Source organism: Nerophis ophidion, linkage group LG26 (assembly GCF_033978795.1).
Source record: "Nerophis ophidion isolate RoL-2023_Sa linkage group LG26, RoL_Noph_v1.0, whole genome shotgun sequence".
Taxonomy (NCBI): Eukaryota; Metazoa; Chordata; class Actinopteri; order Syngnathiformes; family Syngnathidae; genus Nerophis; species Nerophis ophidion.
The window spans coordinates 5,556,321-5,571,742 of NC_084636.1; the positions used below are offsets into that span (position 1 = coordinate 5,556,321).

Here is a 15,422-nt window from a genome sequence, read left to right on the forward strand (position 1 = left end):
AGCTGTTGTGTAGCTGCCGGCTCCTAGCAGCCTATAGCCTAGCATATTTACCTTTTTTACTTGACTAAAATACAAACCCCGTTTCCATATGAGTTGGGAAATTGTGTTAAGATGTAAATATAAACAGAATACAATGATTTGCAAATCCTTTTCAACCCATATTCAATTGAATGCACTACAAAGTCAAGATATTTGATGTTCAAACTCAAACTTTTTTTTTTTGCAAATAATAATTAACTTAGAAATTCATGGCATCAACACGTGCCAAAGTAGTTGGGAAAGGGCATGTTCACCACTGTGTTACATCACCTTTTTTTTCTCAAAAACACTCAATAATTGTTTGGGAACTGAGGAAACTAATTGTTGAAGCTTTGAAAGTGGAATTCTTTACCATTCTTGCTTGATGAACAGCATAAGTTGTTCAACAGTCCGGGGTCTCCGCTGTCGTATTTTACGCTTCACAATGTGCCACACATTTTCCATGGGAGACAGGTCTGGACTGCAGGCCGGCCAGGAGAGTACCCGCACTCTTTTACTACGAAGCCACGCTGTTGTAACACGTGGCTTGGCATTGTTTTGCTGAAATAAGCAGGAGCGTCCATGATAACGTTGCTTGGATGACAACGTATGTTGTTCCAAAACCTGTATGGACCATTCAGCATTAATGGTGCCTTCACAGATGTGTAAGTTACCCTTGCCCTGGGCACTAATGCACCCCCATACCATCACAGATGCTGGCTTTTCAACTTTGCGCCTATAACAATCCGGATGGTTATTTTCCTCTTTGTTCTGAAAGGAAACCACGTCTACAGTTTCCAAATATAATTTGAAATGTGGACTCGTCAGACCACAGAACACTTTTCCACATTGCATCAGTCCATCTTAGATGAGCTCGGGCCCAGCGAATGGCTTTCGCATTGCATATTAGAGTTTGAACTTGCACTTAAAGATGTAGCCACCAACTGTAGTTACTGACAGTGGTTTTATGAAGTGTTCCTGAGCCCATGTGGTGATATCCTTTACACACCGATGTCGGTTTTTGATGCAGTACCGCCTGAGGGCTCAAAGGTCCGTAATATCATCGCTTACGAGCAGTGATTTCTCCAGATTCTCTGAACCTTTTGATGATTTTACGGAACGTAGATGGTAAAATCCCTAAATTCCTTGCAATAGCTCGTTGAAAATTGTTGTTCTAAAACTGTTTGACGATTTGCTTACAAATTGGTGACCCTCGCCCCATCCTTGTTTGTGAATTACTTAGCATTTCATGGAAGCAGCTTTTATACCAAATCATGGCACCCACCTGTTCCCAATTAGCCTGCACACCTGTGGGATGTTCCAAATAAGTGTTTGATGAGCATTCCTCAACTTTATCAGTATTTATTGCCACCTTTCCCAACTTGTTTGTCAGGTGTTGCTCGCATCAAATTCTAAAGTTAATGATTATTTGCAAAAAAAAAAAGTTTATCAGTTTGAACATCAAATATGTTGTCTTTGTAGCATATTCAACTGAATATGGGTTGAAAATCATTGTATTCTGTTTATATTTACATCTAACACAATTTCCCAACTCATATGGAAACGGGGTTTGCAGAAGAATAGACCAACCTGGTGTGCCTATTGGCGGACATTTAGGCAAGTAACCACGCTGCCGGACCGCTTGTATCGGACATTTTACATGCAAGCCGATACCATTGAATACATGTTTTTGTTGCTGATATCGGACCGATATCAATATCAGATATATACATAACATCTACAGTTATGGTCAAAAGTTTGCATACACTTGTAAAGAACATAATGTCATGGCTGTCTTGAGTTTCCAATTATTTCTAGTTTGGGGGTCATTGTCTTGTTGGAACACACAACTGCGCACAAAACCCAACTTCCGGGTTGATGATTTCAGGTTGTCCTGAAGAATTTGGAGGTAATACTCCCTTTTACTCTCTGTAAAGCACCAGTTCCATTCGGCAGCAAAACAGGCCCAGAGCATAATACTACCACCACCATGCTTGACGGTAGGAATGGTGTTCCTGGGATTAAAGGCCTGACCTTTTCTCCTCCAAACATGTTGCTGGGTATTGCGGAGGAAATTTCTGTGGTCGGATGAAACAAAAATTGAGCTGTTTGGCCACAATAGCCCTAAATTCCGGCATCGATAGATAAAGAAGAATGTGATATTAAGATGGGGTGAAAAATATGGGAGCTGCTCTCGTACCTGTTTGACGTTGAAACCTGTCTTGGCGCTGGTCTCTATGAACATGACACTCAGCTCTTTAGCCCGCTGCTCGCCTTCCTCAATGGTGATGTGCCTGCCAGTACAGCAAGAAGAATCATCTTGGTCATCCTCAACCCACCTGCACAGCTATGATCATACCAAGTTTGACCCTGAAATGGAGGATTTCTATTTGCATTTCTGCAAAATGCAACACGGAACGACACAGGAAGTCCTTCATACCGACAGCCATCAGACCGTATAATGCATATATTCAGACTGTATTTATATTATTCACATGTGAATAATGCTGTATAACAGACTGTATTTATATTATTCACATGTGAATAATGCTGTATAATAGACTGTATTTATATTATTCACATGTGAATAATGCTGTATAATAGACTGTATTTATATTATTCACATGTGAATAATGCTGTATAATAGACTGCATTTATATTATTCACATGTGAATAATGCTGTATAATAGACTGTATTTATGTTATTCACATGTGAATAATGCTGTATAATACTCTATTTATATTATTCACATGTGAATAAGACTGTATAATAGACTGTATTTATGTTATTCACATGTGAATAATGCTGTATAATAGACTGGATTTATATTATTCACATGTGAATAATTCTGTATAATAGACTGTTCTTATATTATTAACATGTGAATAATGCTGTATAATAGACTGTATTTATATTATTCACATGTGGATAATTCTGTATAATGGACTGTTTTTATATTATTCACATGTGAATAATGCTGTATAATAGACTGTATTTATATTATTCACATGTGAATAATGCTGTATAATAGACTGTATTTATATTATTCACATGTGAATAATGCTGTATAATAGACTGTATTTATGTTATTCACATGTGAATAATGCTGTATAATACTCTATTTATATTATTCACATGTGAATAAGACTGTATAATAGACTGTATTTATGTTATTCACATGTGAATAATGCTGTATAATAGACTGGATTTATATTATTCACATGTGAATAATTCTGTATAATAGACTGTTCTTATATTATTAACATGTGAATAATGCTGTATAATAGACTGTATTTATATTATTCACATGTGGATAATTCTGTATAATGGACTGTTTTTATATTATTCACATGTGAATAATGCTGTATAATAGACTGTATTTATATTATTCACATGTGAATAATGCTGTATAATAGACTGTATTTATATTATTCACATGTGAATAATGCTGTATAATAGACTGCATTTATATTATTCACATGTGAATAATGCTGTATAATAGACTGTATTTATATTATTCACATGTGAATAATGCTGTATAATAGACTGTATTTATATTATTCACATGTGAATAATGCTGTATAACAGACTGTATTTATATTATTCACATGTGAATAATGCTGTATAATAGACTGTATTTATATTATTCACATGTGAATAATGCTGTATAATAGACTGTATTTATATTATTCACATGTGAATAATGCTGTATAATAGACTGCATTTATATTATTCACATGTGAATAATGCTGTATAATAGACTGTATTTATATTATTCACATGTGAATAATGCTGTATAATACTCTATTTATATTATTCACATGTGAATAAGACTGTATAATAGACTGTATTTATATTATTCACATGTGAATAATGCTGTATAATAGACTGTATTTATATTATTCACATGTGAATAATGCTGTATAACAGACTGTATTTATATTATTCACATGTGAATAATGCTGTATAATACTCTATTTATATTATTCACATGTGAATAATGCTGTATAATAGACTGTATTTATATTATTCACATGTGAATAATGCTGTATAATAGACTGTTCTTATATTATTAACATGTGAATAATGCTGTATAATAGACTGTATTTATATTATTCACATGTGGATAATTCTGTATAATGGACTGTTTTTATATTATTCACATGTGAATAATGCTGTATAATAGAATGTATTTATATTATTCACATGTAAAAAATACCTTGTGAGTGAACTGTGGAGCTGAATTTCCCCCAGGGATCAATAAAGTACTTTCTATTCAATTATATTTCTATTTTTGCTGCAGAAGAAGTGACAACAAGCAGCAAGAGTGAGCAGCGATCATTTATTTTTTTCCTCTCGCTTGCACTTTTAACATGGAGGATTACATATCTAAAATAAAACACTTTTCTAAACTGGACTTTCAATCGGAGCAGGAGGTAATAAAGGAAGATCTCCATCGAGACAGAGAGACTTTTAAAACTGAAGAAAGATAAGGAAGACTTCTATAAACAAGTTATCGATGCTTTTGATCCGAAGGAGCTGCGCATGGACTTCATTTATAAGTAAAGGTAAGACCATAATAAAGTTTTTTTTTTAATTAAATGTGCTTTTCATGATGGTATCCTTACCTCACACTCAAATTTATAAGTGCAGGCCTAAATTTACTGCATGCCTTTGGTAAGCGCCGGAGTGAGAAGAGGTTTTAAATTAATTAGCGCCCCGGCGGAAACTCAAGGAAATACGGTATACATTTTTCTTTGTTAAAACATTAGCTGCACACCCAAGACTTAAGCGATGCTCTTGGAATCTTGGCACACAACCACGCTACACGCAGGAAATAACTATTTTTACGTAACAGCACCACCTGATGGGGGCTATTTCCAGCCACTGAAGCCACGCCGAGCTCTGCACACCATCCGTCGTACTCTCCTGTGCGTGCAGCAGTGAATTATAGCCGTGCTGTCACTCCCAAATAAATATCTCCAACTACCAGATAAGCAAAGTATTTGTCACTATTCCAAAGACAGGAAGTCGTACGCCAAGGCTGACAGGCCAACATAAAAAGACTGGGAATGATTCATGTTAACGACTGCAGTCTCAATAAAAAGGAGCAGGCGGCTTCTCGTAATCGATTCTAACAAAATGCCAAAATGTGTCCAGGAGGGTTTCCTTCTCACCTCTTATCTGCCAGGTCGGTTTTATTGCCCACCAGCATGATGATGACATCACTTCCTCGCTCTGTCCTCACGTCCTCGATCCACTTGGACGTCTGCTGGAAGGAGTTCATGTCTGTGGAGGTAAAGTTGACAGTCAGCTTTGCGGCGAATAATGATGGTACTGGAGCTTGTCGTACACTAGATGGCGTGGTGAGGCTGCTGAGCACACCTCACAGGCAGCTGGTCTGCCAGAGAATAAGAACACAAAGCCAACTTCGAAACCGTCTCCAAGCCCAAGTGCTTGATTTTATACATCAAGTGATTAGGACACCTGATTCTCATCATTTGGATGGGTGGCCAAATACTTTTGGCAATATAGTGTAAGTCACATCTACAGTGGGTATGGCTGGTTTCACTTGGCTAATTAACGTTAGTCACATGGTCGAGATAACCACACCTGGCACAGACCAGGGGTCACCAACCTTTTTGAAAGCAAGAGCTACTTTTTGGGTAGTGATTAATGCGAAGGGCTACCAGTTTGATACACACTTAAATAATTTCCCTGAAATAGCCAATTTGCTCAATTTACCTTAAGTAAATAAATCTATAAATATATTTAAAAAATGGGTATTTCTGTCTGTCATTCCGTCGTACATTTTTTTTCCTTTTACAGAAGGTTTTTTGTAGAGAATAAATGATGAAAAAAACACTTAATTGAACGGTTTAAAAGAGGAGAAAACAGGAAAAAAAATGAAAATTAAATTTTGAAACATAGTTTATCTTCAATTTCAACTTTTTAAAATTCAAAATTCAGCCGAAAAAAAGAAGAGAAAAACTAGCTAATTCAAATCTTTTGGAAAAAATTAAAAAAATTATTTATGGATCATCATTAGTAATTTTTCCTGATTAAGATTAATTTTTAAATTTTGATGACATGTTTTAAATAGGTTAAAATCCAATCTGCACTTTGTTAGAATATATAACAAATTGGACCAAGCTATATTTCTAATGAAGACAAATCATTATTTCTTCTAGATTTTCCAAAACTAAAATTTTAAAAGAAATTCAAAATACTTTGAAATAAGATTTAAATTTGATTCTAAAGATTTTCTAGATTTGCCAGAATATCCATCCATCCAGCCATCCATTTTCTACCACTTATTCCCTTTCGGGGTCGCGGGGGGCGCTGGCGCCTATCTCAGCTACAATCGGGCGGAAGGCAGGGTACACCCTGGACAAAAAGTTCCTGCAGTCCTGGGATTTGCCAGAATATTTTTTTTTAATTTTAATCATAATAAGTTTGAAGAAATATTTCACAAATATTCTTCGTCAAAAAAACAGAAGCTAAAATGAAGAATTAAATTAAAATGTATTTATTATTCTTTACAATAAAAAAATTAATTTACTTGAACATTGATTTAAATTGTCAGGAAAGAAGAGGAAGGCATTTAAAAGGTAAAAAGGAAAATGTGTTTAAAAATCCTAAAATAATTTTAAGGTTGTATTTTTTCTCTAAAATTGTCTTTCTGAAAGTTATAAGAAGCAAAGTAAAAATATAAATGAATTTATTTAAACAAGTGAAGACCAAGTCTTTAAAATATTTTCTTAGATTTTCAAAAATTCTATTTGAGTTTTCTCTTTCTTAGAATTAAAAATGTCGAGCAAAGCGAGACCAGCTTGCTAGTAAATAAATACAATTTAAAAAATAGAGGCAGCTCACTGGTAAGTGCTGCTATTTGAGCTATTTTTAGAACAGGCCAGTGGGCGACACATCTGGTCCTTACGGGCTACCTGGTGCCCGCGGGCACCGCGTTGGTGACCCCTGGTCTAGACCAATGTTTTTCAACCACTGATGCAACTTCACCTAATTGGTCCAAAAAAACATTTTTTTTGCAAATGAATAATTATAATCTGCAAATACTGTGCTGTTCCTTAGTGTCCGTGCTGTGTAGAACTTGGCTGTAGAACTGTGATCCCAATATGCAGACCACAGCGTGCAGGTAAAAAAAAGGTATGTAACGCTTAAGCCAAAAATGAACAAAAGGAAAAGGCAATAAAGCAAAGGGATGGCTAAGTAAAATGACAGTAAAACTGAACTGGTTACAAAGTAAACAGAAACAGAATGCTGGAGGACAGCAAAAACTTGCAGCGTGTGGAGCAGAGACAGACGGCGTCCACAAAGTACATCCGTGCATGACATGGCAATCAACAATGTCCCCACAAAGAAGAATAGCAACAACTTCAATCTAACGCAAAGCAGGTGCGGGGAATAGCACTTAAAGCACGGGTGTCAAACTCTGGCCCGCGGGCCAAATTTGGCCCTCCGTGTAATTGAATTTGGCCCTTGAGGCAATATCAAATTAACATTAGAGCTGGCCCGCCGGTATTATAACACCGCATTCATCGCTAATACTCATAGTTACCAACCCTCCCAATTTTCCCGGAAGACTCCCGAATTTCAGTGCCCTTGCCGAAAATCACCCGGGGCAACCATTCTCCCGAATTTCTCTCGATTTTCACCCAAACAACATCATTAGGGATGTGTCTTAAAGGCACTGCATTCAACATCCTCTACAACCTGTCGTCCCGTCCGCTTTTTCTCCATACAAACATTGTGTTTGCCCCAGTCACATATTATATGCGGACTTTACACACAAACAAGTGAATGCCTAGCATACTTGTTCAACCGCCATACAGGTCACACTGAGGGTGGCCGTATAAACAACTCTGACACTGTTACAAATATCAATCAATGTTTATTTATATAGCCCCAAATCACAAATGTCTCAAAGGACTGCACAAATCATTACGACTACAACATCCTCGGAAGAACCCACAAAAGGGCAAGGAAAACTCACACCCAGGGGGCAGGGAGAATTCACATTCAATGGGACGCCAGTGACAATGCTGACTATGAGAAACCTTGGAGAGGACCTCAGATGTGGGCAACCCCCCCCCTCTAGGGGACCGAAAGCAATGGATGTCGAGCGGGTCTAACATGATACTGTGAAAGTTCAATCCATAGTGGCTCCAAGACAGCAGTGAGAGTCCCGTCCACAGGAAACCATCTCAAGCGGATCAGCAGCGTAGAGATGTCCCCAACCGATACAGGCGAGCGGTCCATCCTGGGTCCCGACGAGCGGTCCATCCTGGGTCTCGACTCTGGACAGTCAGTACTTCATCCATGGTCATCGGACCGGACCCCCTCCACAAGGGAGGGGGGGACATAGGAGAAAGAAAAGAAGCGGCAGATCAACTGGTCTAAAAAGGAGGTCTATTTAAAGGCTAGAGTATACAGATGAGTTTTAAGATGAGACTTAAATGCTTCTACTGAGGTAGCATCTCGAACTGTTACCGGGAGGGCATTCCAGAGTACTGGAGCCCGAACGGAAAACGCTCTATAGCCCGCAGACTTTTTTTTGAGCTCTAGGAATCACTAATAAGCCGGAGTCTTTTGAACGCAGATTTCTTGCCGGGACATACGGTACAATACAATCGGCAAGATAGGCTGGAGCTAGATATGCGCCACACTGTGAACCCATACCAAACAAGAATGACAACCACATTTAGGGAGAACATCCGCACCGTAACCCAACATAAACACAACAGAAAAAATACCCAGAACCCCTTGCAGCACTAACTCTTCCGGGATGCTACAATATTTAAAAATCGATTTTGCATGTCACTATAAAGTTATACAAGCCTTGCTTGTTCAATATTCAATGCAAAAGTGAAGTGAATTATGTTTATATAGCGCTTTTCTCTAGTGACTCAAAGCGCTTTACATAGTGAAACCCAATATCTAAGTTACATTTAAACCAGTGTGGGTGGCACTGGGAGCACGTGGGTAAAGTGTCTTGCCCAAGGACACAACAGCAGTGACTAGGATGGCAGAAGCGGGAATCGAACCTGCAACCCTCAAGTTGCTGGCACGGCCGCTCTACCAACCGAGCTATACTGCCCCAGTATGCTTGTTTGGGTCCTTATTAATAGGTTAATTTGTTCAACCTTGGCCCGCGGCTTTGTTCAGTTTAACATTTTGGCCCATGCTGTGTTTGAGTTTGACACCCCTGGCTTAAAGGAAGACATAAAACTGATGCAGGAAAACACCAAAATAATAGCACAAGACAAGAACTAAAGCATTACACACAGGAAAACACCAACAAACTCAAAATAAGGCACGAGGAGGACCTGGTGGAGTTTCATTTTTAACGTTTTCTGCTTTTAAATGGAAAAAAATGTGCCTTGTCTCAAAAAAGGTTGAAAAACACTGGTCTAGACTTCCGTGGTTAACACAAACGCCACCTTGAGCGCGAGCCCGTACTTGTGATGTCGTAGACCACCACGGCCACGGTGGAGTCTCGTATGTAGCTCGGGATCAGGCTCCTGAAGCGCTCTTGTCCCGCCGTGTCCCACAGCTGCAGCCTCACCTGGCGGACGGGCACACGGGGAAGACGTTACACACGCCAACCTTTGTTAGTCACACACACACGCACACGCACACGCACACACACGTCTTACCGTTCGGTCTTCCAGGTACATGGTTTTCGACAGGAAGTCAATCCCGATGGTTGCCTTGTAAGTGAAGGGAAAACATCGGTGAGTAAGTCAACAGTCGTGAAGCAAGAAACAGTCAAATAAATTGTCGTGTGTGCACATTGAGCTGGTCACTTTTTCAAAACAACATGGACAGTAACTGTTAGAATAATTGTATCCAAGTTATCACCAAACTTTGTGTTTCAATGAGTTCCCGGCGAGCGGACAAAAGCTGTCTTTGATCCTACCAAGCAGAAGGCTTGTAAAACTCCACTGTGTAGGATGGGAAGCAACATGAAGGTGTTCTGTTTCTTTCATGTATTGTAATCAGCAGAACGATATTGTCTTGACCCGAGAACTACAAAGCGAAGAGGAAGCAGGATCCGACACCCCTCCAGGGACCTTTTCTTTGAACTGTTGTAATCAAAGGCAATGGCTGTTTACGACCCCCCGTCCCTTAGAAACGGCTGTTGCCATGTAATCAGGGAAAGTGTCACGGAGGGGGAGGGGGGTCACATCTTTATGCGGGGTCGTTCCTCCAATGCAACACGGACACTCCGGACGAAAACGTAAAGGTAGGATATGATTTAATGAATAATACACCGTACTAAAACAGACAGAAACAAACAAAAGAGAAGCGTGCCGAACGCACGGGAAGCCAAGGTAACAACTTAGCACAGAGTCTAGAACAGGAATACGTGACTGTTGCTTACCGCAAACAAGGAAGCCAAGACGAGTGATAAAAAAGGCAGGCTTAAATATTGTCTCTTGATTAAACACAGGTGTGTCCCAAAAAACAGAGGCAGGTGAAAATCATAAGTTACCATAGTGACAAAACAAACAAGGAAGTGCAACCAGGAACTAAAGAAGTCCAAAATTAACAGAACATAACTAAACTAAACATGATCCGGACGACGGATCATGAGAGTAAGTCCAAATAAAAGAGGAAGCGTACAATCTTGATGGAGACTATGGAAGAGTACAGCCCAGACGTCTCTCAATTGAGCCAAATTTAATTTTGTCTCTGTTTAATTCTTTGCTTCTTGTCTTGTTTAATAGATGTCATCAGTGTTTGAACCTGACAGTAACCGCTGTGGCAAAATGAATATTTTAGTAATATCTTGTCCAACAACACATTTTAGTTGAAGTATCAGTCCTTGTGTGATTTATGTTTGTGGAGAGGCGGGGCCGACGGCGGGGCAGGGCACGCTGCAGCCCTGCCCAAGATGGCGACAAGGAGGCGGAGAGGCCGCCGCAATCCAATTCAGGTGCGTCGCTCACACACCGGGAAACGATTAAACCATCTCATGATGTATAAAAGGGGAGAAGGAGGAGAGATCAAAGAAGAAGTAGGAGAGCCGGCAGCAGCAACTAAGAAGCAAGAGCGCCCAAAAAGCAGACGAAGACGACGGCAGCTGAAAAGCAGACCGGGAATGAGCAGTGGAGGAAGGAGCTGAAAAGCGACCCGACCGCGGACAAGCTTTATTGCACAATACAAGGGTCAAACCTGCTCAAAAGCATGCCCTTCCTGGGTGTTCCATTGAACCCGCACGACGACAGCAAGAGACTGTCACAATGTTGTATTGCTTCTCTTCACAGCTTTGGCCTGTTTTTTTGCTTCAAGATAAGACACTATTGTAGCCTTCAACTCATTCCTTCCCAGCAGGCACAAGACATTGAAACAACATTGAAAACTTGTTGAATTAGGTCCTGACATCGAGCAACTCAAACATAATGTTGAAACATGATTTTTAGAGGCTTAGACTGAATAACATGTGGTAATTTCCCAACCAATATTCTACAACACAAATACAACGCTGAAAGAAAATGATTTAAGTGTTGAATAAAAAAATATTTAATGACAGAGACCTTTTTCGGGTCCCTGGGACCAAACTTGAGGAGAACCTTGAAGAGACAGGGCTGCAGAGTTAGCACTGAGCGCCAGGACACACAAGTTTCACAGTGTCTTGGCTGAACGAGCGTGTATCGGACACCTCGGTCTCCTTGGACGCGTCCTCGCTCATCCGTGCGGACTGGACACTGGCCGAGAGTTGGTTGCTTTGTTGGGTCTGCTCCTGTTTCAGGCCATGCTCCCCCCACCCCAGCAGACAATGGCGCGGAACACCGCAGAGGCCATGGCAGTGTTTTTGTTGTTGTTTTACTTTTGTAGCTGTATGTAGAAATGGCTGGTTGCATCAGCTCTGCTCTTTTAATGTCTTTAATGTCCTTTGATGTTTCCCTCTTACACCAATGCTTATGTGTGCTATGGCTGTGAATTTTTTTCTCACCCCCCAGCATTTACTTGTTTCTCACTTTTTTGTAAAGGGTGCTGGAAGTTGGCAGACCCGTTAGTGATCTTGTTCTGTCTCCCTGTAATGTTTGATCCTGTTCTGTCTCCCTATGACAGGGGTGTCCAAACTTTATCCACTGAGGGCCGCACACTGAAAAATCTAAGCAAGTGGGGGCCGTTTTGATATTTTTTTATTTTAAAAAACAATACAATATATGTATAAAGAATATACATTTCGGCCTCCACTCGGGCTTGATCTTAGGGACCCCCAAAGGGTTTTGGTCAAAAAAAATATTAAAAATGTGTCATTACTCAGTATTATTTTTTTATTATTATTCAAGTTTTAAATCCCTAGATCAACATTAAGTCTATCTGTATATATAATGATTTTTAAAGATTTAAGTTGTGAGCTCTTTTTGTCACAAAAAAACATGTTTTTTTATGGAAAAATCACAAAATATGCAATATTTTTACCCAATAATTTTTTTAAGTGGAATATTTGAGATTATATTTTGGAGCATTAAAAAAGGTCAATAACTCATAAACACCATTGATTTTAATTAATTATTATTTTTTGAGCAATGATATTAAAAAACAAATCACACTAAAATTATTGGGGTCTCAAAAGGGTCCTACTCATTTAAGTGTTAGATAATAAATCGTACCTTTTTTTTAGTCTTCACTTTTAACACAATAATCTCGAGATCAACTTCGGATCCATCCGTCAATTATACGTTTTATTGTTGTTTATGTTTTTTGTTTGTTCATTTTTAGGCCCTTCTTTTAAAAAAAACAGCTCAGTTTTTTATATGACAAACACAAAATATGCAACATTTTCCCCAAAAAATATCTCTAAGTGGAAAATTTAACGTGACGTAATTGGAGCTTTGAATAGGTCAATAATTCATAATGACATTGATTTTGATTGATTATTATTTTTAAAGAAATAAACATTGATTTTGATTCATTATTATTTTTTTAAAGAAAGAAACAGCCTGCATGGCAGCTTTGTGTTATTGGAGTAAACATTGAAGTATATTTATATAGCGCTTTTCTCTAATGACTCAAAGCGCTTTACATAGTGAAACCCAATATCTAAGTTACATTTAAACCAGTGTGGGTGGCACTTTGGAACATTTTGTTGTTACATTTCACCCGTTTTCTCCTTCATATTACTTTTTACGTTTCAAAAATGTTTCAATTGTATTTTTAAAATGTGCCGTGGGGCCGTTAAAAAATTACCTGCGGGCCGCAAATGGCCCCCGGGCCGCACTCTGGACACCCCTGCCCTATAATGTTTGTCTGATCTTCAATGAGATTGTGCTGAAAATCTTATTTCCCCTCGGAGATTATTAAAGTATTTCTGATTCTGCAAGATGAAAACATTTAAATATTGTATTGGTTTTGACAATGAAACATATCAAAATGGCCCCAGCGTGCTTAGATTTTTCAGTTTGCGGCATAAGTTTGCCCCCCCCCCCCGGGTCTACAGGAAGTCAGGCGGCGCAGCAGGGTGCCCGCTTGGACATCAGCAGCTTGATCACGCGCTGGTTTCCGTGGCGATGCCAGCGACCGCCGCGGACCGAAGGAGGAAATCTGGCTAAAAAGAAAAGTGGTTTACGCGCTCTGCTCTGACAATAAGTGTGCGTTTGGACAAATTTGCCTGTTTGAGGCAGACTTAAAAAACAAGTCCTGAGACTGGTGTCTTTCTGCATAATAATAAATAAACATGACAGAGGTTAAATACGCTGTGCAGCTGCTATATCAAACGGGCGGATAGTGACGTGACGGCAGCAGTGCAGACGGCTTTTCAGCCTCTTTTTGGCCCAGATTTCAAAAATAGAACGGCACACAGACACATTAGATTAAATAATGGATCATCTTATGAAAGATTAAATAGCACACGCCAGTGGGGATGCTTCCTTCAGGGCCCGTTCCGTGGTGAAACCAACATCAACAAAGTTAAGTAAACATTTACTTTCATGTGTGACGTCATACGATTAGGACGTTTCCGGCGAATAATGTGAATAATGCTGTATAATAGACTGTATTTATATTATTCATATGTGAATAATGCTGTATAATAGACAGTATTTATATGATTTATATGTGAATAATGCTGTATAATAGACTATATGTATGTTATTCACGTGAATAAGGCTGTATAATAGACTGTATTTATATTATTCACATGTGAATAATGCTGTATAATAGACAGTATTTATATGATTCATATGTGAATACTGCTGTATAATAGACTATATGTATGTTATTCATGTGAAAAAGGCTGTATAATAGACTGTATTTATACTATTCACATGTGAATAAGGCTGTATAATAGACTGTATTTCTGTTATTTACATGTGAATAATTCTGTATAATACTGTATGTATGCTATTCACATGTGAATAATGCTGTATAATATAGACTGCATTTATATTATTCACATGTGAATAATGCTGTATAATAGACTGTATTTATATTATTCACATGTGAATAAAGCTGTATAATAGACAGTATTTATATGATTTATATGTGAATAATGCTGTATAATAGACTATATGTATGTTATTCACGTGAATAAGGCTGTATAATAGACTGTATTTATATTATTCACATGTGAATAATGCTGTATAATAGACTGTATTTCTGTTATTTACATGTGAATAATTCTGTATAATACTGTATGTATGCTATTCACATGTGAATAATGCTGTATAATATAGACTGCATTTATTTTATTCACATGTGAATAATGCTGTATAATAGACTGTATTTATATTATTCACATGTAAAAAATACCTAAGTGTTTATTTTGAGCGGTCTGTGGTGCTGAATTTCCCCCAGGGATCAATAAAGTACTTTCTGTCAGAGTTATTTGTTGACGAACCCCAAGATGCAGAGATGGATGCAGGCATGGAGTGAGAAAATGTGATTTAATATAAATAATAGAACAAGAACAAACAAAAGGGTACTAACACAAAGCGCGCACAAGGCGGATAATCAAACAAAAAGGAGCTAGCCTGGGAGCTAGAAAATAACGAACAGGAGCTTAGCGTGGAAGCTAGCGGGTAGCGAACAGGCAAACAGAAGTCGTACTTGTATAATGAAAAATAAAACGGAAGCAGGGAACAAAAAACAGTAAGCTACAAACATCAACCGAATATAGCTTACCGCTACGCTGCAAAGACAAGGTACGACACGACAGGAGCGACATGTGGCAACGACAATGATCCATTACTGACTGGAAGACAAAGTGGGTACAAATAGGAGCGGGCTGATTGACTACAGGTGTGGCCAGGTGCCAATCAGCCGCAGATGAGGTGACAACAGCAGACAGGGAGACAAACAGGAAGCTGAACCAAAATAAGAGCACTTGACAGGAACTAAAGACAGGAGATACTAAACACAGAGGAAACAA

General features: G+C 38.7%; 1 protein-coding gene across 2 annotated transcripts in view; it reads right to left on the reverse strand.

The window, feature by feature from the left end:
* Window positions 1–15,422, reverse strand: part of rab6ba (RAB6B, member RAS oncogene family a) — a 39,717-nt gene that overhangs the window by 10,082 nt on the left and 14,213 nt on the right. For both annotated transcript variants that reach the window (XR_009804504.1, XM_061888428.1), the window contains exons 3-6: window positions 9,697–9,750; window positions 9,500–9,605; window positions 5,197–5,308; window positions 2,219–2,312 (exon numbers count right to left, since the gene is read on the reverse strand). Coding sequence is in view for 1 of the 2 variants with exons in the window: in XM_061888428.1 (XP_061744412.1) it covers window positions 2,219–2,312; window positions 5,197–5,308; window positions 9,500–9,605; window positions 9,697–9,750 (366 nt within the window). In the remaining variant the exon portion in view is untranslated. The remainder of the gene's footprint in view (window positions 1–2,218; window positions 2,313–5,196; window positions 5,309–9,499; window positions 9,606–9,696; window positions 9,751–15,422) is intronic.